Source organism: Pieris rapae, chromosome 2, assembly GCF_905147795.1.
Source record: "Pieris rapae chromosome 2, ilPieRapa1.1, whole genome shotgun sequence".
NCBI lineage: Eukaryota > Metazoa > Arthropoda > Insecta > Lepidoptera > Pieridae > Pieris > Pieris rapae.
In genome coordinates this window covers 476,902-503,361 of record NC_059510.1, presented here as the reverse complement: position 1 = coordinate 503,361, position 26,460 = coordinate 476,902, and the positions used below count along the sequence as shown (strand labels likewise).

The 26,460-nt window shown below is 32.2% G+C and overlaps 1 protein-coding gene across 1 annotated transcript; it reads left to right on the top strand.

Moving 5' to 3' along the window:
• Nucleotides 1–868: 868 nt before the first annotated feature.
• On the top strand, nt 869–22,389 carry LOC111004103 (phospholipase B1, membrane-associated-like). The gene is made up of 7 exons (XM_022274956.2): nt 869–1,149; nt 15,276–15,528; nt 15,806–15,975; nt 18,456–18,672; nt 19,145–19,290; nt 20,046–20,214; nt 21,022–22,389. The coding sequence occupies exons 1-7, from the start codon at nt 1,072–1,074 to the stop codon at nt 21,186–21,188; spliced, it is 1,200 nt and encodes a 399-aa protein (XP_022130648.1). The 5' UTR covers nt 869–1,071; the 3' UTR covers nt 21,189–22,389.
• The last annotated feature ends 4,071 nt before the right edge of the window (nt 22,390–26,460 follow it).

Below are 26,460 nucleotides of genomic sequence, written 5' to 3'. Positions count from 1 at the left end.
ACAACATTAAGTTGTCTCTTTGAGAATTTTAAAAAGAAATAGATTTGATTAAGTGTGTTTCTAGATTCATGTTCTGTGTGACATAATTTTGACTGAATACATTATATTTTATTTATTTATTAGAATGTCCAAATTTTAGCAAATTATTATATTCTGGACATTTATATTTATAATTGCATTAAAAAATCAGTTTTCAATGAACTATAATCATTTTTATGGTCTTTTATTTTTATTCTACATATCTATATGCCTTATGTATTTTTGCACTTCTTCTGCTTACTTTGTCTAATTTCATTTTTATTTATCACAATGGTTGCCTAGAAGAGATCACTCGAAAGCGATAATTCCGCCAGTTACGCGCCTTTTTATTTCATTATGTCAATTGTATTATATTTTTGTACATGAAACGAAGTGTTAACAGATAAATAAGTAGATATAATGTTACGTATTTTCAATTATCGACGAGGTTCCTAAGAAACGCAAATACTAAATTTCATTTTATCTAATTTTTTAAATTTATTATATTTTGCGTCAAAACATAACTTTACGAACTATTTTAATTTTAATTGATACCGCCGCCCATGAAAGCTCTCAGTATCAAAGGGTTTTCGAGTTCGATGGCGGGCGTTTTAAGAGTTTGTACGCTCTTTTCTTGAAGAACCCTAGGTCGAATGGGTAGACCCTGTCTAATTTATGCTTTTAAAAGACTTTCGAAACAGAGTAATACATCATGTCCGCAGAAACATAGGACGTGGTGATCGAAAACGTCAAAATATGGTTTAACCGCTTTCTAAATCTGATTAAGGCTTCAGCTGATTGATTAGTGTCACTAATGAGACGACGGGGAGACATCGCCCATCGCGGGGTCGTGAGTTGATAACATTTGTTAAGCAACAAGCCGCGTGCGGCGCAGTCGCGCGCGCGCGCAAACGACTCCCGCCCAACCAGGCAGAAACACACGCGCGCAGGAGATCAAATAATATAGATTAAATATATTTTTTAATTCGAGACCGATGTGTAGAATGTTTTTAAAGTGACAAATGGTGTGTGTTAAATCGTGATGTTGACAAAATGTGGTTTGCCGGGCTTTTGTTGTTGCTAAATGAGGTTGTTGCGTACAACAACAGTCTTCCTAGGTTCGGTGAATTGGTAAGTAGTCATTAAAAAAAATCACAAGTGGAATACTAATTTGGTTTTACTTTTTTATTTTATATAGATTTTAAAGGATAATTCCAAAGAATGATCATATAACTGCTCTCTGCTGCTTTTAAAATATGTACCATATCAAGTTTGGATGTACATATTTTCAATATTAATTCGTATAGTAATTATGAATAATACATTGTTAATGCTAACCTGTTTATCCCTTGCCTTTACTATTTATAACTTGGTATTTAATTGCTTATGCCTTTTACATATTTTGAAATAGCAGTATCCAAATCCACAACCACTTATTAGAAGATCGTAATATACTGATTGGTAAACGTAAATCTTTATTAGTAATATTTAAAAATATAGTATCGCTGGATTATAATTATTTATGTAGTACTGCAATTAACAAGTTAAGTTAGTTATTTCAATATCTCGTCATGTAAAGATAATATAACTTAGCATATATATACTAATAGAAACATAGATCCAGCCAAAAATATTTTTTTTGCATTTATTATATTTTTCTTCGTCTGAAATGAAAAATATGACAACGTAATACGTATTGTATGCATAGACGTTATTTTTTACCGTTACATTGATGTTTTCTGAAGCTCATAAAACTAACATTAATCCCCTTACAGGTCTATTATATAGGAGAAGCTTAAATATACATAAAAAGCGCCATAGACAAATATCCTTTCGCTTTGATAATGCGAAGTATAAACCCTGCACGTTTATGCTTTTTGGCAATCGGTGAATCCGCGAATTTTGTAAGCACCTGTTGAAGGTTACAGAAAGTTTTATTATGAAAGATTTATACTCAGACATATTCATTCAATTAATTCTTAATGAATAAATCAAATTAATTGCATCATCACAACGTGAGTCTGATTTGATAGCAAGAGACGAAATAATACATTAATTAAAACGATACACGGTTAGTTTTTGGAGCGTAACCCATGTTTAATATAATGTAACTTTATATATTTATTAAATGTCTAGGAAGGTTAAACACATAATTAATATCGGAATTACTTTATTTTGTCAAATGTAGAGAAGTTATAATTTCATTATCCATGGCGCCACAATGCTGGCATTCAGACATGCCATATTTTGTTAAATTGGGCGGTTCAATATGGCATGTCTGAGTTTTTGCGTATACATGTCGCAAGTTTAAATGCATTGCAATTTAAAGAAAACCCGCTTTGCGTACACATTATATATTTTGCAAGTAATCTTGTAAATAAAAATATTTTTCTCGAAATTTTAAATATAATAACTCCTCAAAAAGAAAGCTTATAGGCATTAGATTAGTTTATTAACTTGAATTTCTTTCTTTCTTACAAATCTGAATTGTCTGAAATGAAGCATAATATAACCTATAGAAAATCCTGTATCTCTTTTTTCTGTTTATCCAGAATATCTCTCATGAAAGATCATTAAACCATTATGGTTATAAAAATAGGTCAATGTTGGGTTTGGACAAGGCCATTATTGACTGTCAAAAGCTTTTTTTTTATAGAACAGGGGGCAAACGGGTAGGAGGTTCACCTATGTTAAGGTGATAACGCTGCCTATGGACACTTTCAATGCCAGAGGGCTCGCGAGTGCGTTGCTGGCCTTTAAAAAAGCTAGCCCAGGATAATCCTTTAGGAAACGGATATTACAGTAATTTATGTTATAAAGGTGTTGTCGAAAATATTGAGAATTACCGAATCATTTAATTTTAGAAAGTGTCTTGATGTTTGTTGGCTCCGATGACAATTCTTATATAATAGTTATTTACTAAATGATTTCTATTTATATATAACGTGTCTTCATCCTATTTACCTATACATCAAACGATATGAATAAATACGGATTACATTACATAAAAACTTATTTTTGCTGCGTTAATTTACTTTTGTGATTCGAGCCATATTTTCTCTATAATGGACGACAGTTAAATATTATAGTATTCTGGATTAGGTTAAATAGAGACGGAAAAATAACTTTCTAAAATATAAAATTGTTTGTTATTTAAAATCGCTGTTGCTGACTTTTATTCTTTAAATTGAACTGTAAAATTTTCTAGAGGTTTGCATTTAATAACCTAGTGATTTGAAGTGTAAAATTATAATTATATCGGTTTGTGCAAGATATGGACATGAATATTTGGAGGATCCTTGACTTGCTCTCGCAACACTTAGTGCCCGTACTTTCCAAGAGGAAAACAGTATGTAATTACCATTTTATGCTACGTTTTTGAGATTTTGAAATGTGCATTTTATGTATGTCGCGAAGTTGGCAATACGTGATGGGCTTAAAGATATCGCAAGCATTTAAGAATTCTTTAGTCAATAGCGACCGCATGCGACCTTTCCTTTAACATTTTTCAGGTAAAGTATGAGGCTTTATTTTCACAGTTAATGTCAACAGTAAAATAGTTTATAATTTATATTTATTACATCATAAATCATAATCAAGATGAACTGAAATTATGTATTGAATTAATCATATTCATTTAAATACATATTAAAGTCTTAGACTAGTTGGGTTCCTATGAATTACTACGTCTAATTTACAATCCTCGGAGATCATACGTCCGAAGCCTGTCACCTACGTGCTGACGCGATGATTTAGGATTGTTTTCATACAAAGACTAATTCCTAATTCTATTTTTAAATATGTGAAGTGATCTGTACAATACAAAAACAACACAAAACTTTTTTTGGTTTTTTATTTTGCTTTTAATATTTCTTTGGATTATCATTAACGCTTCTTTTAATTGACATCAATTAAAATGTTGTATTTAGTTGTCTTACATAAGTTAGCGGCGAAGTTCAACCGTCTACTAAAACTTAACCTTAATTGCTTTATCAACCAGTTTGCAAGTGAAACAAAGCATTTCTTCCTTCACTAAAAGCTGCATCTAGAATTATTTTTCTCTGAATAAAATTCGGCGGCGGTTGTCAAGTACAAAACCTGGTGCTCCACTTACGACCTATTGCATCACATTAAGTCAATGCCTGAAACCTGTTTAGGGGACCGATTAACATTTTACTGTTCGAGGGTTTTGGTGTTTCGTCACTTGTTAAAAAATAATATATTTTATGGAAATAACCACATCGTAACTTTGTTATCAAAAAATTGACAGAGCTGATAGTTGAAAGTAATATTGTTTAGACTGAAGTGATGACTGAGTTTGTAGGCAATACTGTGTGTGTGTTAATGTGAATACAAAATATCGTCCGTGTCACCTCGACGTCCATGTGGTCTGAGATCCGGCTGCAGGATTACAATTTTTATGTATATTTATAATTAGGACAATGTATATCCACCAAGTTGCCTATTAAATTTATTTTAAATTATTTTGAATTGATTTCTGGGAAAGCATTTCGTTCACTTGTTATTTAAATAAAATATCGTCTACATAACGGAAATGTATGTACATAAAGATTTAAAAAAATCACGGGTGCCGTTGATCCATTGGCCGCCCTTTTCGCAGCCAGGTGTAAACAGGTATGATTTCGATACATTTTAACGTTCATAATGTAAATTTATTAATAAATAAATATATATATCAATCTATATAAATTATATTGTTTTCGTCGAGAGTCTAAAATAAGTATTAATTTTAAAAAGTTCACACGCATCTTTATAGGTAATAAACTTATATAAGTCTATATATAGTCTATATATAAATATAGATTTAAGTTGTAACAGTCATTTATATTAAATTTTTGTATGGAAAATTTAAAAAAATCTGTCTGTGCGCGTGCTGCTCCTTTCAAGAATTTTTACGCTTGCATGCATTACTGAAGGTCTTATCTTGGAATGCCCTAACATATTTGGAATCAAATGAGATAACAAACAAAAATAGTTTAAGATCACTGGTAAACTAAATAAATTATCGTTAATTACGAAACTATCGTAAGGTACTACATATATGCCTCTTCTACTGCGTCTACTGCATCTTCTTTAGGACAATTTTATTTTATTTTTAGGAAATATTTCTCATAAGTTTCGGCTCGCTTATCTGCTACTTTTAATGTGAGTAGACTATTCTCTTTCATCTTAATTACTAACATTGATGAAAATATGGATATATTTTATAACAATTGTTCAAGTTACCGTAAGTTTGTGAATCACGCTCTTAATGAGTTGTAAGTATTCATCTAGTTTTATTTTATGTTTATGTAAAATTTGTGTAAATTTTCTTATAAAATTTTAAGCATATATGGATTGAGAACTTATAAAGTAATATATAAAATACTATCTGGCTTCGTAACCCACTTGGCTCAGTTAAATTTTACCTACTAAACCTGATAAACGATTTATAACACGGTTATTGCACACCGTTCGTCGTGATTCAATCTTAACTCTTATTATAGGTATCGTTTCCGTTAAAACCTGTAATTATCGTTTAAATTTAACCCACCAAACATATCTTTATAATAGTTTAAAATAACCTTATTTTCATAAAAAAGCTAGCTGTAGTCTGTGCTTTTTTATGAAGTATAGACTAAAAATGAGAATTGGGATATTCTGTGTATAATGAAAGACAATTTATTTGTATAACTGTAAGACGACAGTCTGCTGTAGCGCTCTTTTCTGTTTTCTTTTATACATATTATAATATAAAACATTTAGACAATATACAAAGTAAAAAAATAATAGTAATTGAGAAACAAAACATGCGAACAGAAAACATAAGTCAATCAGCCGGTTCCACATAGTGGCGGTGCGCGGCAAAAATTGACTTAAAAACAACGACAAGCGATGATGAAACTCAGCTGATGCACATGAGAGACTGCAGAGACTCAAATGGGCAGCAGCTCCATACTAATGATGTTGAGTGACCATCAGTAAGTTGACTTTGCTGATTATCAGTCGTTCAGTACGAAATACGGAAGATGTCTGAAATTCTGTACCATTATGACAAAGCCGGATATTTACAATAGGTAGTAAAAGGTGAATATGCGTAGTGCGTTTGTCGTAAATTGTAAGCCGTTTAATTTTATAGCACACCATTCAACACCATCGCGTAACTCCTTTTGTTACTTTTATCATTTACATTTAAATATTAATTTTAAAAAACATTACGCTTATTTCTTTTTGTTTGCAAGTAGTTGAATGACGTTCTGTCTGAGCTACATCGGCAATTTTGGGTATAACATAAATACGATTAAGGTATTTAACAGCTTAGTAGGTGAAAATAATATACACAATTTTTGGACAGTTTACTGCATTGAATTCCTTATTTAGTTCTAAATACGTTCAGAGTGTTCAATCTCTCGATAAACCAATATATTTATTTAAAAAAAAATACATCGTTGCTATTCTAATAATTTAACTATTCGATTTAATGTAGGGTTGTCCCAGTACAGGTTCCCTCTGCCGTATGAGCTAGTATTAATAGCGCACATAAAAACATCCAGTGCTCAACGAGTATTTGGACGTACCCGCATGCCCTGTGTCTTGCATATACAAACTAAAACATAATATATACACTTCTAAAGTAAAATTGTAAAGCTAGAGGTAATTAAGATCTATTATGTTTATAGCTTAACTAAGCTGCATTTTTTACCGCATTTAAGAGAATACAAAATACCATCGTCATTACCTCGACGTCCGTTGTTCCACATCAGAGCATTTCTTAAGGCAGTTTTAGCCACGCACCACCACTATGTGGAACCAGCTGCCCACTGAAATATAACGCATTTGCGAGCCTTCTGGCAAAGTGTCCATGGGCACTTAGCATCAGATGAGCGTCCTGCCCTTACGGTTCCTATTACAAAAAAAAGCTATGTCTAATATCACAGTCCATGCTAAACTCTATTTAGCATAGTAAATTGAGACTATTAACAACGTGTATTGTTGCTATTTCAACATTTGGCCCTCACACCGAACAATGTTACAACGTCCTGACGAATTAATAATTATTGATGCAGGAACTATTTAGTAATTAGGTGGAGCAATATAATTAAACAGTTCGTTTCTCGTATTGATAAAATTTTCTTTTTTTTAGTTAATAAGTCAATGAAATGAAATAAAGAAAAGCCTTTACAAGGGTTTAAATAGATAACACCTCGCAATAAGGGGATAAAAATAGATTAAGCATCTGTTTTTTATAAGTAAAATGTCTAATTATAGTTCGCTTGATTACTTTGAATTGGTATAGAAATGGTCAAATGTGTAAATTAAAACTATTTTAATTAGACATTTTTTCTGCGAGATTTTATCTACGATTTACGAATAATTATATAGTAAAAAATCCTTCATTCCAATGACGAAATAACATATTATTTACACACAAAATACAAGGTTATTTAGAAACATATAATGTAAGACGAATACCTGTTATTAACAAATTGTAATATACAGTCAAAATTAGGTTCGAAGCACTGGTCAAGGCTACAGAAATGCTCTTTTACTCGTACAAAATTGCCTTATTTTGTATCTAAATCATTATTCACACATTGTTCAATATACACAAAAACTAATAACGTAATACATAAAAATTATAACGCATGCATCTGGCCTTGTCGCGAACAAGCGACTGGTTTCAGGCAACCCTAGTAAGGAAAAAAAATAAAAATATAGTGCAAGTGCAAAACAAAATCTTATATACAAAACTATAGAACTTTAATGTAAAATAATACTATAAAGTAATTAATAAAATAAACTAAAAAGCTAATCTCACGGATTCATGAATGGCAATGCAATACAAGAGAAAAAGAAATACAAGAATTACAAAAGTCACGGATCAAGGATATGGTTAAGAAATGTTTATGTAGAATAGTTGTAAAAGATTAACATCTTGTATATCGTACAGAGTCGGGTAGCCTCTCCACAACTTAATGGTGGAGATGCTGAACGAATTGCCATCATGCGAGATGTAATTTCCAATAATTATTTGAATTAAAATCACAGAATCTCTTACGGAGTATAAATGTTCCGCACCCGTAAGTCTAGCTGCAAGTTCGCTTCAATAATCACTCTGTTAGTTAGACTTAATGTTTCAAGATCATTAAGATATCTTGTCATGTATATAAAATACATAATCCATGTTGGCCAATTGACCAGGCGTGTCCTTCAACTATGAAAGCAAACATTGAATGTTGTTCCCCAATGAAACTTTCTCATATATTTAAGGAATGTGTCCTGGAAATTGGTATGACCTAGATTTTGTGTGTGTATCAGGTACAGTAGGCTGGTTGCATACCTATGACTGACATTTGACACAAAACGCTGTTACAGGTATTTTATTACTACAGATAACATTTGGCAGACAGTATTTTGCCACAGCCTTGCGACATATGCGATCGCCATATAAATGGAAATGACCTTTATTTTATTGTTTCTCGATGCATGTTTAAGTTATTAATTGTTGCATCAAAATTGAATCGCCGCTTATATTTCATATGATGAAATTATGTGTCTACTAGCTTTCGCTTGCTTTCGTGTTTTTGGCAAGTGAATCTTGTGTTTTTATATTAATTGTGACATCTTGTATTTTGGTCTAAGATAACATAAATTATTTTTAATTTTTTTTTCTGAATCAAATTTTTGTTCTTACACCAAAGAATTTGATATTTTATGAGTATATCGCCCACATACAGAAAATTAAAGGCCGTCATAATTTATATTGCAAACGAACTATAGATATATTGATAGAACCACACTTCTCAACCAATTATTAAAAGGCTGGCAATGCTCTTGCGATCATTCTGGAAGTGTCCATCGTACTTTCATCCGGTGAGCCTTCTGTTCAAAAAACAATTTGAATTGCATATACATATCTGTACAACATTCAATATACGCCTATTGTAAATAATGTTTTCTATTCACAAATACATATATACAATGCTTACATTTTTGAAGAACAACAAATTACTTAAGAAAAAAAATGTGTTTGTTTATAACAAAGTTAGTAACATATGACCTCAACGTTCGTCGTCATACGTAAGTGTTTTTAAAGTCACTTTTTACCTTTTATACCTATTTCAACTCACAACGATTTACAGTCAAACTCAAACTCAAAATAACTTTATTCATATAGGTAACCAAGTACACTTATAAACGTCATCAGAAAATATGTTAATTGATACTTAATTTTCATTTATTACCATTTTGCAAGTTAAGGCCGTAGAGCTAAAAGAACTGACAAGAAACTTTCCACCACTCTTTTTAAGCGCTAAGTTTATCAATCATACAAATCATATAAATTGTTTGAGTATATCAATCCCAAAGATAAGGATCGTTTAAATAATTATTAAATTTATAGCCGGATCGGTCTTCAAGAAGAGAAGACGGGCGCAGACATTTTTAAACAGCCATTGTATTATTCTAGTAGAATATTCAATCATGTTAATGTAATTTTAACTTAACTAAATAACTACTACCCTGTTACTTCATTGTATAGGCAATAAATACATATAACATTAACCTTTTAAATAAATAAAATATTTTATTCAAAACAAATAACATATTATATAAAAATATACCTAATAACTAACCTTAACATTTAATTATTAAAAAATATTATTAAAGAGCTCCCCTTTAGGCAAGGTTCCGAAGATACTGGCAGCGTTCCCCCTTTGAATAGCTAGACTAATTCTTTGTATTAGTTTATTATTATATTCACAATATTTTATTAATTATTTAATAAAATATTGTGCTTTCCGATCTCCAAAAATTTTGAAATGTTAGTTATACTGATAGAATAATAACGAACATTTATGATTATATTGTGCGTGACCCATCGTAAAGTCATTGGCGACGTATCGTCTGATACATCGTCTCTGATGAAACACTAACGGGGATATTACCATAACGTGTTCTTTAGCGAATTCTGTGGATAATTGATGTCAAAAGCCGACGGTCGATGCGGATTAAGATATTTAAAACTTATGAATGGGTATGTTTTATTTTAGTAATAATACATTTGGCAGTTATCCCTGTACCTAGTAACCCAGACTCAGATATCTTCTCCGGCTTATACTTCCTACCTCTCCCACCCGGGAAATTAGAACATTCATTTGTGCCACGGCCGGGAGTTTGCGTGTAAGTTAGGAAGTCTCATCTTGTGCCCTCGGAACACTTAAAGGAACGAACCTATCTCCGAACCAAATCGAATGAGGGTCCTTCTAGAAGAGAGCGTATCTATTCTCAAAACGCACTCACGAGCCTTCTCGCAGTGGGAGATGCCCGTTTATATTAAAAAAACTAATATTTTTGGTTTGTTATTTAATTCATTGGAACAATTGTCATATTAAAGTTATCCTATTGTAAATCAATAGTAATCGCGTAAATTTCTTAGCAAATACACTGAATCCATATCATTTCGTACCTCATAAATTGTTAGCTCAAACTACAATCTTATTTTGGCGAATATTCCATGTACAATTATCAAAATTATTCTTGTTGTGACATATTATGTAGGCAACTATGTACAGAAAACCGCGAAGCGGATTAAACGGTAAATTTTTTAACCGGTTATTATATAACTGACACTTGTCTATTTCGTAATTTCACCGATTTAACGAGTTTATCGTCATTCTTGGACTCCGCCATGTGACAAGTTGGATTAAACGTTTAATTATTTAATATAGATTGAGTGATATGAACATAAATACGCATAGACATATCATATACTCAAGCGTTTCAGTCAGTCTGAGGACTGAATTATATTTACGAAATAGATTTATATACTACGCATATCACATACCCAAAAAAGTCGGTAAACTGAGAACGCCACAAGGCAATTAAAGTGCTATTCATGAACATTTTTTACATCTTAAAACCTGTATAATCATGTATTATTTATATGTAATGTTACAACTACACGTAAACATATTATAAAAGAAAACTCTTACACAATACACAATGCCAATTAGACTACATTGTAAAACATACATAACAGAAAATACAAGTAAAATAAGTTTTCTTAAAATTAAATTACCTCACACCCTGTTTGGTAAGGTGGAAATATCTATACATTTCGTAGATCATTTTAAATCAACAAAAGCGTCATTATATTTATGACAAGCTTTTTGCCGATATAAAAATATGCAACATTTATACAACAATTAAGTCTGTCATCGGCAAAGTTGGAAATAAATTCATTGTGTGTAAATAGCATCATCTACGTCTCTAAAAATAAATAATTTAGAAAGCTTATCTAACGATGGTATTGGTAAACTTCCGTTTTTAACATCGATGGGAACCGGGTTACATATAATCGCTTGTTAGGCGTTGGAGATCCGTGAATGTGTTGTTTAGAATAGCGCGGATAAAACGCGGATGCCTTAAAGAGTCCCACTAACTGTACGCTGAAACTATTGACAACAGAGCAAAGTTATATACATACAACAGTTTTAACTTCAATATCTACAAAAGCTATACGAGCCAATTCATGTGGATGGCTCTGCAGAGCACAGCAAGTTTAGAGTAATAAAACAATAACACGAATAAGTTTTATCACAACCAAACAAGCCTATGGGACACTAATATAAGGATGCTACGGCATTCCTGGACAATCATGATAGTGCTTAGTTCGCCTCCAAGAGCGAAGTACATTCTGTTTAAAAAAAATGTAGGTTCTATCTTCTTGGGAATACCTCCACTGGGAGCTTCCAAAACTGGTTATTTCCAATAAGGATATACCTTGTGAAGCGGATGTGAAAAGGGACAGAAATCCAGAAATTTGCGATTAAAAAATAAATTTAATTCGAATTAAAAACAGATAAGGAAATATTGAAATAAGCTATTGCGTACTAAGAAATTTTTAACAACAATTAATTACAATTTACAAAAAAATATGTAGAAGCCTTGTGTGCCTGTAACCTTATTTACTTTGTTATCTGTGAACTTCGTATGTAGGCTTTAAGCTTTGTACGGAACATTAACAATAAATTGATTGGCATGTATTTGATTGATGAAAGCCTCATTCAAAGATTACTGATCTAACGAGTTGTATGGGCGGTGCCTTTTAATGCAATTATATCTACAACTTATCATTCTTCTAATCAAATATAATGATAATTAATTTAATGAGTAAAAAATAAAGCTTTTTACAAATGAGTAGTTATGTATTTTACTTTAAAAAAGCTAAAAGTTCTGATTTTATCGGTGAAACAAATAATTGTTGCATGAAGTTGCACAGTAATGTTGTGAAGGAATGGAAGAATAAATATAAGAATATATGTATCTATATATTTGTTTAAAAATATACCAATTAATATCCATTTAGCTATTTCTAATTATAAAACATTAATTTAGTTTTGTGACTTTGGTAAAGCTCTTGAAACGACAAGTTACATAAAAAACACGTCAATATCCGTTAATGAAGTATAATTAATATACCGTGTTTTTAATATTGTTTTTTTTATTCTTTCCTGTAAGCTTAGTACTGTAAAGATCGTGTATATATTTTTGCGAATAAATAAATATTTAAGTTATTGTACATGATTAGCTGGATCATATAAAGTTGATACCAGGGCAGATCCCTTGGATACAATTTTTAAACTGCGTTGCGGGCCAGTGAAGAACTTATAAATGTTTATAATGTTATTATTTCATAAGCTGTCTAGATGATTCCCTTAATAAGCGATAAGGCTACTTTAACTTAAGTTGTCCTAATCAAGTTAATTTTACTAAAGTATTTAAAATTCAAATTGTTAATTATAATAATAACCTTTTATTTAAGATGCTATGAAATATTAATTATTTATTATTAAAGATACTTACATTTCATTATTTCATCATGGCCGTCATCTCTGTCTGTGCCACTCTGTGTCATGTACAACCTGCAGTTTCCTTAATCTAATTAAAATTAATATATTGTTAAGCGAAAGATAGAATAAATATCATAATGATTACCTAACAAAAGATTACTAGCAATATCGCGGCATAAACTAATACTATTAATACATGTAATTAATTTAAATATAGCTAAGTATGCATTTAACTGCTTAATGATATATCTCAAAAAGAGACGGATATTACAAAACAGTCATTAAGAGGCGTATGGCGAAGATGAAATTAAAAATTATAATTAACATTACCTAAAAGGCTAACGGGGTTACGAATACAATTTTGATTGTATTGTCATAGTATATTAACTTGTAGTTAAACTATTTTTAAATTTACTAAAGGATTGGATTTGTTTTTATAGAACACTGTGTCACAGGGATGTTAGGTTAGGTTCGGACTCTTAATGTTGTTCTTTTTAATTTGTTGCTTGTGCATTACATTTTGTATTTTGCTTTTATGCTATAAAAAATAAAAATTGCCTGTATTTGTGTACCACATTATGAGTATTACATTAAGTTCATGTCGTTTTGTTTAACATTACACGACCTCCAACGGAGAGAAGATCAACTGAAAATTCAACCAGTTTTCCTCACTTGTCCTTTTATTCCATTTTCCCAGATTTCTGGCAGGCGTCCTCTATTTTTTCTTCCCATCGGGCCCTTTCAAATAAGGGTTTTTTGATTTTGTCAGCACAAACACAAAGTGCCACAACAACAATAGAGGATACTGTTAATTTATGTCTTGCAATCTTACAGCACAATATTTAATTATTAAACTTTTCTTACTGTAGGTTAATAAACTGTGTTCAATGTAGCTTTCTCGTATGGTTTGTATGCGTGAAGTGCGCGGGCGCAGCGTTGCGTGCTCTGCGGTCGCAGGGCGCTGTGATCTAACATGACAAGTGGGTCAAAGTCACTGGCCACCATTTACATATGTAACATGAGTTTTCACGTCGTGGTCCTTTTAAAGATTTTCGCAAGTAATAATGCTAGATAAGTATTCAACAATGTTAATCAAAGTTTAAAAAATACTTTAATCTATTTTGATTTCTGAGAGCTTTTGCGCGGGGTTTTTTTATGTATAAAAGTATGCGTGTCTGAGTTTCGTGAATCGTCGTCGTTTTTAAAAACGAAGGGTCTGACCGCGTCTATGGAATATTTTATAAAGAAATTATATTACTCAGGGATAATGATTAAGGAAAGCTCAGGTATATACATTATTATTATAATTACTACATACGTTAACATTTGCAGTACTGACAATTCTCTTATGATTACCAATCATATTTAAAAAATAGTTTAGAAAAGAGCAATAAAAACGATTACGGTGTTTTGTAAGTTTGCCTAGGATCAGGAAATAACCGATTATTCTGGACAATTCGCTGCAAAACCAAATCTCTTTGATGCAAAAAGCGAGTGTGTATTTATTAAAGCTTTTACATAGACTCACAGAGACCACAAATCATAGACAAATGTAACAGATGCAAAAATATTAACTATTAGCAAAATAGTTTCATATGTCTCTCAGCATACATACTATGAGGTTATTTTTATTTATAAATAAGAATAAATTAAAAATTATTTTTATTTATAAAGAGAGTTTATAAATAAATAAAAATAGCAACATGAAATAAAAACGAAATCCATTGTACTATTTAATGTGTCTATGAGCTATTTGGTCATCGTTACAGCGCGAGTGGGTCAAGTGGCCAAGTGAGACATTCAGAGCGCCATTACAGTCTTCCTGATACCATTATAAGTGTTTGTCTTAGACTTCTCGAATACCAATGAGCGTTGTATAACAAAGCACTTGTTTGAATAAAATGACGATGATTAAATGCTCCCTAAATAATATTTAGATACCGAATGTTGTTCAGTTTAGTTATTGTTTAGATATAGAGTAATAATAATAATAATTTATTTGAATTAATATGGTACAAAATTGTTATAGTGGTACAATGTACAATCTAAGCATATTCTGCCACACATAATGACGTGCAAATTTCTCTTAACTTAATTGTAACTTCTGATATACCTTATATCAGAAGTTACAATTTTGTTACAAGTCTGAACAGGTTGCATTCCATATACCTGGCCATTCTTCCATGGAATCAAACTCATGCCGTGAAATAATCTCAAGTAGACTTGCCACGTTGACGGTGGCAACTTAAATTTCTATATTTAATTTCAGAAACTTATATAACTTATTGTTTATCTCTTTTCAACAAAGTACGTATACATTGAGTTACTCGTGTTGATAAGATTAATGAATGGGTCCGTATGAACGTACTAAACAATAAAATATATAAAATTAAACAATTACAGGGCCTCCACTACCCTTCGCGTAAATCCAATGTGCGTCGCCAACGAGCTATTTCAGCTACAACACCTTTCCCCTGTGAGGAGTCCCTCCACTGGGGTCGTAGCAAGCAAGTGCCCACCAGCGTACACAAGTTGCGGCCAGGAGATATCGATGTGGTAGCAGCTATTGGAGACTCTCTGGTTGCTGGCAGTGGAGCCTTGGAGGAGTTCGCACTGGGCGCTGTAGTGGAATATCGAGGTGTATCCTGGTGTGCCGGTAAGTTCCTGTTAATTGAATTTGACTACCACAAAATATAAGCTTATTCCATGGGCATATTAAGGATGTGTCAAATCTTTCCAGGAGCTTTCTTTTAGGCATTATTTAATCCATACTAAAACAACATCTTTATCATCAAGTTACTCTTTTTACAGTGATTTAACTAAAAAGGCGTTTGGAGTGTTTTGATGTGTCTTACATTTAAAAAGCCTTCCTTTGAGCTATTTTAATTTTATAATTAAATATTACGGCATTATTTGATAATGTCTTCTTTCAGGTGGAGATAGCACGTGGCGTGAGTTCCTAACATTACCAAATATCTTAAAGGAGTACAACCCAAACCTTCGTGGCTACTCTTCCGGCACCGGCGAGTGGTTGGCCAAGAACTCAAGACTCAATGTTGCTTTTCCCGTCGCTTCAGACCAAGATGCATATAAACAGGCTAAGGTAACATTTATTAAATAAAAATGATTTACAAAATGCTTTACGTAGCATAAAATATAGGGCCTGGATAACCGAGCTAAGCTCGGTATTTTTTTTTTATGAATCGTGTTTTTTGGAAATTTTATTCAAGTAAGAATTACATACTAATAAAATTATGAAATATGAATATAATTATCGAATAAAGATAATTATATTCTTATTTAAGTTTTTATTTGACTGACATCTTTAAACGAGCAATTCTATGTTTAAGTTGATAAAACACAAATAAAATGACATTTTCTAGTAGTATTTATTTTCGGTAGTATCTTCAGTCACTTTGATTTCAAGAGCTTCTTAATACATCAGACCATATTGTTGTTACATCACCGACCACAGACTTGTGAAAATAGTAAAATTAAAGAAAGCAAACTCGTTTACAATTTTAACTATGAACGTTGATTAAACGTCATTAAATGAATTAAATCGAGTGATGTTAGCATAATTACGGTGTTTTGTATTCAAACCGACATACTTAAGTTCTTAAGTGGCCAAATTGAAAAGTTAATAGTGCATAGGTTGGTGGTCCCGTGGTCGCGATGATATTTAAGAAATCTAATACTTTGCAAGGAAATACATAAATACATAAAATAATAACAGCGTAAACCACAGGCATACGGCTTTTGGATACTCTTTACAGAGATTCAAACTGAAGACAAGCCCAACCGATTGTGATGAAAGAACGGACCAAATGTTGGTTCATTTACTTGTTCACTGTCTGACTTTTGATAGAGCCAGGTGCGATCTGGAGCTGACATGACGGTAATATATTATATAATAAAGCTATCCGATCACCGAGAAAAAATGCCTATAGGCAGAACACCTAGCGAGATACAAGGACAACAGATGGACATTAAAAACCACAACATGGGAAAGACCTGCGGGCAAAAGAAAAAGAGGCCACCCATGGAAAAGATGGATCGACAAGATAATTGAAATAGCTGGTAAAGACTGGTGCAGAAAAAAAAATAAGAGCAGAAGTGAACTAGAGGAGGCTGATTGGTTGATGTTTAAACACACAATAATTGTATAATAAAATCGACATCTCAATAAACCAACAGTTTATTTCATAACCAAAACAGCCTAACTATGCAAAAAACTCAATTTTGTATCGCGCAGCGACAATAATGACCACTTGAAGCCTCGACTTGTTTCAGCTATCGCGGAATATGGTTAAAAGGAGTATTAAAATATCTATAGCGAAGAATCACCAACATCATGAGCGAACCCCACATACACACCTTCACGTACATACCATCACTATTACAACATCGCACATGAAAGCCATATTTGTATTACTAAATGTATTATTAAATGTATTGAATATAATTTTTATTTCTTTTCCCTTTTGTGTAAATATTTGAATTGTTTTTGTAAGTAATGTTTTCCGTCTTTGACTATATTTTTAGTGTAATTTATTGTAAGCTGTAGGATTACGAAATAAATAAATAAATAACCAAGCGTTAACAATAATAGGTTAATGCGTCACTAGACCTAGCCGTCTCATAGCCGCAACTTAACATCGTGAGTAATTTCTTTTGTGAGATTACCAATTGCAACATAATTTACATAAGCGTGTGGTTAAAAACCCTTGAACCAATATTAAGAGAACGTGACACGATATTCTGTCAAATATAGCATACATCAAGGTGATCCTGGGATGTGCAAAGCTTTCACAATAACGTGCTTATCGTGAACTTACGAAATAGTTTAAAGTTCCTCTTTTATAACAACTTTTTCTACGGGAAATAATTTATTTGATATTTGTTTGAAAATTGAAACATCTTGGTGAAATTGAAAAAAATGTGTGTATTTTAACATTTGTGGCGCCATCTGTTACTCGTATACAAAAGCAATATTATTATTAAAAAAATACAAACAAAATTGTGCTTTGGGTATTATAAAACCTAAAGCGTTTTTCCAGATATCAGATTTAATTAAATTAAATTCAACCTACACTGTCTATGTATTTATTTATTTTGAAAACTCTTTTACTTAACTATAACATAAAATAATGTTTAAATCGAAATGCCAATTAGAAGGTTTACAGAATTAACAATGATATAAGAGAGAATGCATTAACTGAAGCATGTTTTAAATCGGCTCGATTTAGTGACATTTTATAGCCTGTTATTAGCATATCTTTTTAGAAAGAGTTGAGAGGGAAATTAAATATGTCTAGAGTTGAAAAGTTGTCAATGTCTACACTACAGTGAAGTTATGATATTTTGGTGGAACTGAGAGCAGTGGGTATTTCTAGTCATTGTCAGCGGAATATATAGCAATTGAAGACCCAAAAATATTATTTAGTACGTCGTATAGGCATGACGTCAAGACGTTGAGGCCTTTCCAATAAGTTTCACGTTGAAGAAGGAACACGATTCCCGATACTCCCGGCAATATCATTTTGCTTTGGTTTTTTTTTAATTTAATTTTTCTCATTCCAGATACTTGTAGCAAGAATGCGCTCATCGCCCGATATAGACGTGTCGCGCGACTGGAAGATGATCACCGTGTTCATCGGTGCCAATGATCTTTGTTCAGCATCCTGTCTCTCACCAGTTTCCTGGTCACCGACGGCTCACGCCAGGAAACTTGCTAGAGCCCTCGATTACTTCCAAGAACATTTGCCGCGGACTATAGTTAATTTGATTCCAGTTTTGGGTAAATCAAACTTCCATATTTGGGTAGTTGGGATTATATAGATAGAGAGAAAATAGAAAGACTATATATCGTTATAATATGATAAAAGTTGTATTCTTGTAACAATAAAGTAATATTGTATAATATATGTACCTACTCATATTTCTCCATTGCGCATAATATTATAAGAACGAATTAGCGAAAAAATTACGATTTCAGACCTAGAAGCAAATATATTGTGCAAGGTGGATATCTCGCAGTCTTGTCGGCTTAATTAGACATTTAATCAACATCCTAGCCTCTATATTTCTTATGCTTAATCTTAGTGTCACTAAACTCTTCCATACTATTTCTCATTAAACGTTGGGAATATCTTCAAATTGGTTTGCCGATGCTTTATCTTCCCTCCTTTACGCCCCTGACTTGTAAAATTAAGGCTGTCGGGGGTTACAAGAAATTTGAGTTTAATATTTTTATGATCCCTTCGTTTTAGATGTATCTGTATCAGTTCGTGTACAGCGACCGCTAATGTGTCGGTTGATGCATCCGCTCTTCTGTCGCTGCTTCCACCGCGGTGGTGGGGAACTTCTTGACCTCGTGAAACAGGCAAGACGTTATCAAGCCGCTGAAATGGCTCTAGTAAGTTCATAATTTATTACTACTATTTTAATGTACATTGTTTAAAATTATAGAAAACAAAACGAAAAGAAAAGAACATAAACTATCATTTTTATTGTAACATTGTTGTTTGTAAATTGAATAAAACTTATTGTGATAAAAGTTACCAGATGTAATTCAAATTTTGCAAATGGCTTCGAGCACTAGCATAGCAAGATCGTTGAGCACTAACAATTGTTCATGGCAACGGCATGAACTACAGTTCAGATTGCATAATATTATTATTTGTCCTAATATAAGATAGGATAATATACACCATGGCTATCAAACGATTTAATCACCTTTCTATAAGTTATAGATCACTGCCATGTAATACTTTCAAGGGGAAGGTGATTAAATTTATAAGGACAAGGTGCCTTTATAGCGTGGGAGAGTATTAAGAATATAAGTTTTGTTAACAATTGTAGTTAATATAACAGTTATTATTAGGACTTTAAAAAAACGATTTGTTATTGTATATTAGAAAGAAGATTCTAGTTGCCCCTACCAAACGGTGGTTTCGTGTGGAGAAGAATGGGCAAGGAACTCCACACTTTTTCTTCTTTTGATTCTTTTAAAATAGAATTTACAATATTTGTATAAATTAATTAAATAATTATTTGTGAAGACAATGTACTCCCAGACTAAACTACTATACAGGTCTATTATGGTAATACAGAAGTACTCGTAAACTAATCATGTAAACTGAAATTCACCCTTGATAAAACCCTTTTCAGATCGAGAGTGGAAGGTACGACACTCGTGACGATTTCACAGTAGTTATACAACCATTCATGCGTCTATTCAACGCCCCGATGCCTCCCACTGAGCCTCTGCCTCAAGTCATACACCAGTCTTACATCACTCACGACTGCTTCCACTTCTCCCAGAAGGGGCATGCCCTTGGTGAGATCAATTTCTTAATTTATCTTAGTTTTTATAGAATTATTAACAAGAAGTATATATTTTGTCCGCTTATATTTCAGAGACACTTTACGAGTTATTTTCAAAACTGTTACTTATTGTACAAGTGGACACATGTTGTAATAATAATTATCTACCAGAAGTATTTAACACACACACAACTTTTAGATGTTTCCAAACCTTTCTTGTGCCATGCCCCTTAGGCTTTCTCCCATTCTTATGGGTTGATTCATTCATGATTCCACGTAAATATTTTTTATATAAACGATTGAATTGTTCACTTCACGTTGCTTTAGGAAATATTAGTTAAAAAAACAGTAAATGTTCTAAACATATAATTAAAAAATGTAATTAAAATTCTAAATACATTTTTGAATAGCCCTCTTACTGATAAAATTTCCCCAATGTGAGGAAACCCCACGTTGGAAAACATTTGTAACATTGTTGTCCAAATACAGTAAGTATATCTGCAAAACCATCGATCCATTTAGACTATCTTCTGGTCTCTATACCATTTGTTTTACAACAACAACAAAATATCTTTATTTATATAGGTAAACAAGTTCACTTACGAACGTCAATAAAAATTAAATTAACTGTAAAGTTACATTTACTACCAGTTCGCAAGTCAAGGGCGTAGAGCGGGCAAGAAGAACCGGCAAGAAACTTTCCGCCACTCTTTTCAATCGCCAAGTTTTTAATACAAATTGTTTGTTTGTTAATGTCTATCATGTATATATTATGTAATAGTTATCCAGCCATGTTACAATTGAGCTTATGTATTCTCAGCTGCCAACCTTCTCTGGAACAATCTACTTGAACCTGTGGGAAATAAATCAGATAACGTTCCTCCCGTGTTGATGAACTCTTTCCGATGTCCATCCCGTCAGGCACCTTACATCTTTACCAACAAGAATTCCCAGATGTTTTATCAAACAGGAAGACAGGATACGTGACATTAAATTATTCAAATATAGGATTTCACAGGAGTATGTAATATCTAGCTATTTATATAACATGTGCTCCTAGTTTTATAATATCTTATTTAAAAGAAGTATATAGCTCGGAACTGTTTATTTATTGTTAAATTTGGCTTTTGTAACACATATAATGGGTCTTAGGGGACTTCAAGAGACAAGCATCACTGCCTTAAAGGCCGGTTACGCACATGCAAGCCGCCTGTGTGCAGGTGTCCATGGAAGGCGTCTGCTCGTTTAATAAGACCTAAAGACCCCTGACAATATTAACATGAAAGCTGTTGCAATTCAGTTAAAGATTTAACTATCCAATTAACGTGCGACTTAAGGAAGCAAAAGCACAGTTAAAGATTTTACTATGTCTAGATTTCACCACACCAACCTGAGCTTATGCTATATATAGGATCTTTTAACCGACTTAACAAAAGGATGTGATATTGTTTTGGATGTTACTTGAGCATAGAAGATGACTTAAACAGTAACAGTTTCATGAAATTCGGTAGTATTTGACATAAAGTAATAAGTATTTAAAATTAGCTTCAATAGTATAAAAGTACAAGGTTTCGATTGGTTATGTAAATACATTGAAATCCTTACAACATTTTTTAATAAACGACTTGGAGTACCGGCTTTAGTGCGGTAATTATGATTTATTAATTTCTTATTATCCAGAGATAATACTTTTTTCTAAGAAATTTTATTAGAACTTCTGTAAAATGTTAAACAATGTATATAGTTATATAATAAAGCCAAAGCTATAGATAATATAAATCTATGTCAAAGCAAAGGCCTAGTCTGGGACTAGTCCATTACTTTTTGCTGTTATTTGTCTTACCTTCGTTTTCGTAATGTAAATGGTTTTAATACTTACTACTACTTACTTACTTACTATAGTAGTTTTTGTTACAAACAGCGAGAATAATTTATTGTAAATGTCTACGAGATCATATCAGTCATTTACAATAAATTTAATTGTGACGAATTACGTGTTTTTTTTTCAAAATAATTGTCAATGACCACGCTTTGAAACCTCTTAAAAAATTCAGTTCATCAACTATTGATGGTGGGTAATGGATGTATGTATATCCATGTTATGTATAGTAAGTTAAATCAATCGTTAAATAGTTTGTATGTTGGTTTTTAAGTGCCATTTGGGTGAATGTACATAATAATAAAGAATTCAAATACATATGTAGTTTTGTTGTTTTATATTTAATTCTTCTGTACATATTATTATTACCTAAAATAATTAAAACCAGCCTCAAATAATTGTGATTCAAATTAGGAATGCGGTTAACTCGGAGTGCCACTACGATGAAGTATTTTTTGTAGTTTCTTAAACCCTTTTGAAGCAAAATTATTAATTTCTGTATGACAAAAAACAAACGCTTAAAGAAATTAATACTTAATAGTTACAAAACGCCTGGTAAAAAAATAGAACAAGCACTTAGCACATATTTACACATTTTTGCTAATACTTTCGTAATAGAAGAAGTAGTAGTCACATTTGTTTTCGAATTAAAGATTGAATAGTGGTACTATCATATTATTTTTATTACAATATTTATTAATAAGATTACTTCACATTATTTTCTATATTTTTAAGCTTTAATATTAATAGAAACATACTGTAAAGGACATTACAGGGGAAATAGGAAATATAGTATAATTTTTCATGGCCTTAGCTAATACAACTAAAGATCATATGACGTTTAATTTGATTGGTCGTGGTTGGTTACACAGAAGGCAAAAGATCAATAGCCAATTGAACCTAACTTCTAAAACTTAACTTGAATAAATAAATCGTAAACTTATCAATTTAAAACACAAGGAAAACCTTGACTATTTTCTATACTAATTATATAGACAAGATGACAATAATAACTGATGTCGCTTGTCTCAGACAATCATAGGTTATTATTCGGGTCATGAACCACGGCTTAGGCGTGGCTTACAATACCGCTATTACGTCTGGAACTTCGTTTGTTCATAATTTGAAATAAATAGTAAATGAGATTATTTATTTTATTTTCCTACTTTATTGAAAATAAGTTACGTTTTTAATGTTAAACTGCATCAGAAGGGCTACGTAGGATAAGAGATCTTTCATAATTTTATTAATTTTAGTGTTTTTTTGATTTAAGCAAACAATTCTGTATTATCAAATCGCTTAAAAAATAAGCTTGAATCAACAGAGTGACATCAGATCTAAACGTATCAGAGCGTCTTGGTCGGCAAGGATGTATCTGAAGCGGACTATCTGTTTCCATCGGTTTATTTGCATTGCCTCTCTTTTACAGTGTATAGTTTAGAACGAGGAGTGACAAAGTGACATGACACAATTTTATACTAACGTCTTGAGTACATACCTCATCACGATGTATACTTTACCAAGAAGAAAGGCTTTCAGTCGTAAGGATGATTGTATTAGTTTTTCAATACAGAGAGGCTAGACTAATGCTGATATCTTTCCTTCCACAAAACACTGACGATATAATTATAAATTGAGGACGTAACTACTAAGAAATATTATTAACAAAAAGGTATTAATAAAAATAAAAATGCGCGTAACATAGCCCAAGTAAATCTCAAAGACTAACCCAAAAATGTGACTATCGCTCAAGTAAAAATATTTATATCGCCCTAATCAAATTGTATTAACCTAAAATTATGTATTTCTAATAATCAATCTTTCTCTTAAATCCATCCATCTGTTTGGTGAGCTTCGTGATTTTTTGCCTACTGTGTTATCACGATCAGTTTCTCTAAGTTCTCAACCACTCTGCCCACTGTATTGCTAAAATAAGATACAATTCGCTGTCGGTATATGATAGACAGGCGAGTCGGTATGGACTGTTAGGTCATATATAAACCTTAAAATATATATAGATCCATATTATAATACGTCAATACACAACGTACCCTTTTAAGTACATTTTCAGTGAAATACTTTTAAAACACAGATCCAGTCGCTACGCGAACAAAATTGCGAGCATCTTCACTTATAGCATAATTGGTTGAAATCAATCGGTAATTAAAATGTACAGCCGACATTTCCTTTACAAGGTTTCCAAACTTACATTGGGCAAACAGTTCTTCTATTATCAACCTTGTGTTAAGGAAATAAGAGTGAGAAAACCGTGCAATAGCACGCCATATGGTCTAGTGTCATGCTATTATTAGGTACAAAAGTTCAATCGCTACGTGTTTTAATAAAAACAATTGGAAGCAATCACCTCATCATTAATATGCTAAAATAATGCAGATCTTAGATTTGTAATACAATAGATATTAAATGGCTCTGTGTTGAATCTAAGGAAGCGATAGTCATGACCGTTCCAGATATAGAGTTGTGAATAAACATAAAATGGGTGAATTTTGAATCGCGAGGAACTCTCATTCGTTATACCCAAAATATCAACGGCGAGAGAATAAAAAACAACAAATGGCAGATGAGACTGTTATATTAACAAATTATCATGAAACACATACACTACACTTAATCTGAGGGCCAAGATAAAAGGTGGTACCGCCACTTCTTTTTAATATCCTTATCCTGAATTATTCTTTTGCATTGACTTTAACTGACACACATTGGATGTATTTGAACGCAGCAGACATCAACAAAAACAACCTCACGATGTTTTCCTTCACCGTTCGAGCGAATTGTGACGCTGCAAGTTTATGCTGCTAAGTATCGACTCTAAATCTTTCCCTAAGATATAGTAAACAATTTAAGACAATTAACGCAATGATTTATTGAAATAGAATATGTGACAAGTATGACATTTGGTGTAAATCTAGAACATTTTCCATAATCAGCGTTGCGGCCATCAAACATTTACACACTGGTATAACCATTTTTGTATGAGCACGTGGTCAAATTGCATGTTTTATATGAATAATAAAAATACAAACACATGGAGAACTAAGAAGCTTTTAAGCCACTGTTTCGTTTAAAAACAAAATAAAAGCGCAAAAATCAATTCATTTATTCAAGACCGAGTCCTGTTCTGAGAAAACCCATTCAAGAAACACAGGTATTTAATTTTTTTCGTACACCTATTGTACTGCTCTTTAAAAAAGCGTCCCTAATAAGCAATTAATCCAATAACACTTTATTTTTTGAACAAATAGTAAATAAGTCACGAAACAAAATTGGTCAACCCTTTCTCCCTTCGTAGGTTACTGCAATAGCTAGTTAAAACACGGATATTCACAGGAACGGACGAGGGTCAAGGTTGGGGTCTCCCTTCCAGCATCCCCATCAAAACACAGCCCTACCGCTGAGGGTGGCCATATCTTAAACGTATCTCTGAGCCATAAAATATTTGGCCAGTAAGGCCCTTCAGAAAATGCATCCATTTAGACTTAATAATTTAATTGAAACTCTTTCAGTGACCTTTCTCTTTTCATGCTTTCAACACAATTTCCATAAGCCTCCCCGCTATTCGGTGAGGTCCTCATCTGATTAGTCTTGAGAGATTATAAACCTTACCTAACTTAAAGCTCATAACATATAATATAGATGTAGACATTATATGTTATGTGGGGAAATTTAATTAATTAGAAAAAATAACTATGGCGTCATTAACCGTGACTCGCCTAAAAAGATGGCAAATACTAGACCTAGACCAGAGAAACTAATCTAAAATCTAGTTTTTACAACACATACGGTGCCCTTCAAAGGAATCGCACCCTACCATAACTACCCTCGGAGAATATCTGATTATGGCTGATAGCCGATTGCAGATGAAAAAAAAAAAAAAAAAAAAAATGGCGTCATTAACAAGCTTAAATAATATAAATACATGTGCTTTAACTACTCGAAGTCTTTAAAGCAACAAAAATATTTATCTAATTTTATGAATAAGATTCACAAGCGTCAAACATACTTATCATTTAATTATTAATCGTATCGTATGTTACTCATAATATATTAGTCATTGTTCCTGATTTAGGCTGAATACAAGTCCTGTCTTTAGCCAGTAGTCTGGACACAGTACGCTCTAGCGTTGAAATGAACAACCCTATTCTGAAACGTTATTAGGAAGATATCGTTTAAATATGGCGTATTGTTATACCACATGAGTATAGTTACTGAAGTAAATTAAGTATAGCATTTATATTACATTAATGAAATATATTCAAATACTATCATGCCAATCTTTAATACGTCTCAATCGTCGATATAGCGTCAATATTTTTTCCCTTAGACCTGAACAGTCGATGGCGTGTGTCAGGAGGCTGA